General features: G+C 56.4%; 2 protein-coding genes across 10 annotated transcripts in view; one reads left to right on the forward strand and one right to left on the reverse strand.

The window, feature by feature from the left end:
• Positions 1–1,359, reverse strand: part of LOC110391546 (leukocyte immunoglobulin-like receptor subfamily A member 5) — a 16,229-nt gene extending 14,870 nt beyond the window's left edge. The window contains exon 1 of the mRNA XM_021383439.1: positions 1,324–1,359. Coding sequence (XP_021239114.1) covers positions 1,324–1,359 — 36 coding nt within the window. The remainder of the gene's footprint in view (positions 1–1,323) is intronic.
• On the forward strand, positions 915–3,475 carry LOC110391547 (V-set and transmembrane domain-containing protein 1-like). Of its 9 annotated transcripts, none has more exons than XM_021383442.1 (7): positions 922–1,388; positions 1,462–1,497; positions 1,615–1,893; positions 1,975–2,286; positions 2,381–2,548; positions 2,661–2,710; positions 3,159–3,475. In XM_021383442.1, exons 1-7 carry the CDS (start codon positions 1,358–1,360, stop codon positions 3,294–3,296), a joined length of 1,014 nt encoding a protein of 337 aa, XP_021239117.1. In that variant the 5' UTR covers positions 922–1,357; the 3' UTR covers positions 3,297–3,475. The 9 variants fall into 9 exon arrangements, with proteins under 9 accessions (XP_021239122.1, XP_021239123.1, XP_021239117.1 ...); XM_021383444.1 differs by having other exon boundaries at positions 927–1,388; positions 2,408–2,548; XM_021383446.1 differs by having other exon boundaries at positions 935–1,388; positions 2,408–2,548; positions 2,661–2,698.
• The last annotated feature ends 485 nt before the right edge of the window (positions 3,476–3,960 follow it).

A 3,960-nucleotide genomic window follows, 5' to 3' on the forward strand; every position in this document is an offset into this window, starting at 1 on the left:
AGATCATCCACTCCAACCATCCACCTATCACCAGGATTTCCCAACAAACCATGTCCCTCAGTACAACATCTAAACATTCCTTGAACCCTCCAGGGACGGTGACTCCTCCACCTCCCTGGGAACCCTGTTCCAGAGAGGCCGACCCCCACCTCGACACAACCTCCCTTCAGGGAGCTGTAGAGAGCGAGAAGATCAGCCCTCAGCCTCCTCTTTTCCACACTGACCCATCCCAGTTCCCGCAGCCGCTCCCCATCACGCTTGTGCTCCAGACCCCTCACAGCTCCGCTGCCCTTCTCTGACCATGCTCCAGGGCTTCAGATTCTTTCTTGTAGTGAGAGCTCCAACACTGAACTCAGTACTCCTGGCTCGGCCTCCCCAGTGCTGTGTACAGAGGGAAGACCACCTCCCTGCTCCTGCTGGCTGCTCTGTTGCTGGTACAATGCCAGCAATGGATGCCATTGTCCTTCTTGGCCACCCGGGCACTCTGCTGGCTCATGTTCAGCCAGCTGTGAGCTAACGCTCCCAGATCCTTTTCCTCACCACATCTTTCCAGCCTCTCTGCCGCAAGCCTGTCCAATTTTCTGGGCTTGTTGTGACCAAAGCGCAGGACCTGACACTTGATCTTCTTGAACTTCATCCCACTGGCCTCAGCCCAGCTCCCCAGCCTGTGCAGATCCTCTGAAGGGCCTTCCTACCCCCAGGCAGGTCAACATTTCCTCCCAGCTTGGTGTCATGTGCTACCAGGAAGTGTGCTGCCCTCCTGGAGCCCAGCTCAGGGACATCACCAGGAGACTCCTGCTCTGCTTCACCCCTCTGGTTCTTCTCCCTTGCTGATGGCTCAGGCCAGCAGCGATGCATTCACTGAGAGAAGCCTGAGGGCCATGCAAAGGGCCCACAGGGGACCTGGGTGGTCTGTGGACGCAGTGGGAGTACAGGTGGAGTTCTCCTCTATCCCCTCAGTGGCAGCGAGGGATACTGAGAGGACAGGGAAACCCATCTGATAAATACGCGGCTGCGAGGTGGGTGCCACTGCAGAAGTTTTGCTTTTCCTGACCACGGGGTGCTTTAACTCGGCGCCAGGCTGATGGCTGCAGGTGGGTCCTACCTGTCTGCAAGGGGGATACGGATCCCAGCCCTGGAGCTGGCAGGGCTCACTGAGAGGGTTTTAAGCTGGTAGCCCTTTGGGGATGGCGTGTGACACTGAGGGGTGACAGTCACTAATTAGTGATCAGGGGCAAGTAATACAAGATGCGGAGATGACATCACAGCACTACAACCACAAGAGGAACTGACAGCAGCTCTCCAGCCACATCCTGTGCCCACTGCAGTCTCGCTGTCCCCAGGCTGATCCTGCCTCATGGCACCAATGGTGCTGGCCCTCATCCTGGGTGAGTGACAATGGGGACATGGTGCCATGGGGGTTGGTGGCCCTGTGTGAGACCAGGACCATGTTCCTTGCAGGTTGGTGTCTGGTGGCAGCCAACAGAGCTCAGCAGCGTGAGTATGGGGACATGGGGAGAATGTGGACAGAGGGAGGGGAGGGTGGGGAGGAGGCCATCAGAGGGGTCGAGGAGGGTGTGCAGGGACAAAGCTGGCTGGTGTCCTTTGTCCTAGTGCCCCGACCCTCCCTGTCACTGCACCCCAGCCAGGGGGTGTCCCTGGGGGACAATGTCACCCTGCGCTGCCACGTGTCCCAGACGGCTGCCCGGGTCTGGCTGTACAAGGATGGACGTTTGACGTCTGAGAAGGACATAGACAAGGAGCAGGATACAGCTGAGTTCTCCTTGGTTGGCATAAAGCAGGAAGATGCAGTGAAGTATTGGTGTCAATACCAGATACTGGAGCCACTGTGGACATCGAATATGAGTGACCCCGTGGAGCTGAGGGTGACAGGTGAGGGCACTGGGGAAAGCAGATGGCCCTGGGCTGTCCCCACAGGGCCGTGTCCCATCGCTATTTCCTGTCTGCACTCAGATCCAAGATACCCCCCTCCCCACATTTTCCTGAGAGCTGATGAACCCGTGGAGGAGGGGATGAATGTGACCATCCAGTGCCAGAACCAGAATTATGGGGGCATTATCTTCCTGCACAAGGTCGGGCACTCAGCCCCTATCCAGCACCAGGAGCCCAATGGTGGGGGCACGGCCAACTTCACCCTTGTTGGAGTGACCCCAGCTGACGCAGGCACCTATAGGTGCTCCTTCCGCGCTGGGGGCTGCTGCCTTCTGTTCTCACCCCTTGGGAACAATGTAACGCTAGAGGTGACAATGACTCACGCACCCTCAGGTAGGTCTGAGCCCTCCTTTCCTTGCTCCTCTTGCCACCCATGAGTGACAGTGTCACTGCATCCCACTTTCATTGTGGTGGTGGCTGGGGATAGGAACACCCAAACACCCGGACCTCACAGGTGACACTCGGGGACCCCAATGGAACCCGGTAACAGCAGTAGCAGGGGGCTGTGCTGCTGCCATCCTCTTCATCCTCCTCCTCGTTGTCTCCTTTCTCCTCATTGCCCGCAGACAACAGATACAAAGAGATGAGAGCCCAGGTGGGGAAAGGGTGAAATGGCTTCAATCCACTATAAGTCCCCTATAGATCCCCACAGGTGTTGTTTGGGCCCCCCATAACCCCACCCTTCTCCTCTCTGCTTTTCATCTCAGGTGCCTCACCCAGAAGCCCCGATGCCGTGCAGTTCCAGGTCAGTGTCTGGGTGAGGGGACCCCAAACCCCAACCTGACCCTTTGCCCCTCCCTCAGTCCTCACCAAGGAACCCCAAACCCTGCCCGTGGGGACCCCAAGGAACCCCCCACCTTTTATGGATTACCATGACGTTATGTGCACCCCAAAATCCAGCCCACGGGGAACTCCATATCTCCACTCTGGGGATGCCCCACACCCCAAATCTAAGCCCTCCAGGCCCTCTGGGATGCTTTAAATTTTAAACAACCCAGACTCTATAGGTAGCCCCAAACCATAGCAGAATCCCAAACACCACCCACAGGGAACCCCAATGTCACAACCACAGGTTCCCAAAATCTACGCCTCCTCAGACTCTCAACCCCCCCTCTTGGACAGCCCCCCACACACTTACACAATGGCATCATCCCCTCACACATGTTGGGAACCCATGGTCACACTGCTGTCCCCTGTGTCCCCAGGTGCCCCCCGGTGACTGCGAGGGTCTGACCTACGCCGAGCTGCGAGCTGTGACCCCCAGCACCTGCACCCCCAGCCCCTCTGCCGCCCCTGAATCCCCCATTATCTATGCTGAGGTGGGCACTGGGCGACCCTGCTGATGTCCCCACGTGTGCACAAACATGTATTCGTTGTGTGCACACGTACTTCAAGCATGCGCAGTGCAGGTATACTCCATGTGTTCACCATCACGTGTGAATTACATCCATGTACCTGTGCATGTGAACACATCGATGTGTATTAAATATGTGTGCACCATTACATGTGCACAAAGGATATACAAACATGTGTAGTACACACTTCACTCTGTGCCTCTGTGTGTGTGTGTGTGACATCATATGTGTACACCGATAGCTGCACACATTACTGCTCATGTGTGTCCTTAGCACGTGCTCCCTGTGTCTGCACTACATGTGTGCCTACACAGTACACACATGTAATCAGCATGTGCCCTGTGTCTGCACCACGTCTGTCCCCACAGCACACTCGTGTCCTTAGCGTGTGCTCCCCATGGCACATCTCCAGCTCCACAACCCAAACCACCCCCCAGCCCACAACGGTTTTGGGGCAGATTTTTGGTGACAAGGGCAAATGCATTTTTGTGACCGTTTGGAAGAGGGCAGAGGGGTTGTGGGTTTTTGCAAGAACATGGGGAAAAAAAGGAAGTTTGTGGGTGGGAGGGCTGTGTGGGAACAGCAGTAAGGGAAAGGGCAGGAGAGCTGACTTCCCCCTTTTTGTAATGAAAGGGGAAATGCTGGAGAGTTT

This window comes from Numida meleagris, unplaced genomic scaffold (genome assembly GCF_002078875.1).
Source record: "Numida meleagris isolate 19003 breed g44 Domestic line unplaced genomic scaffold, NumMel1.0 unplaced_Scaffold403, whole genome shotgun sequence".
Classification (NCBI taxonomy): Eukaryota; Metazoa; Chordata; class Aves; order Galliformes; family Numididae; genus Numida; species Numida meleagris.

Excerpts from the sequence above, each read along its gene's own strand:
- LOC110391547 (XM_021383440.1), top strand. The coding sequence starts at position 1,407 with ATGGTGCCATGGGGGTTGGTGGCCCTGTGTGAGACCAGGACCATGTTC. Across the intron at positions 1,498-1,614 it reads AGCCAACAGAGCTCAGCAGC|TGCCCCGACCCTCCCTGTCA; the intron begins GTGAGTATGGGG and ends CCTTTGTCCTAG. Across the intron at positions 2,711-3,158 it reads AGTTCCAGGTCAGTGTCTGG|GTGCCCCCCGGTGACTGCGA; the intron begins GTGAGGGGACCC and ends CTGTGTCCCCAG.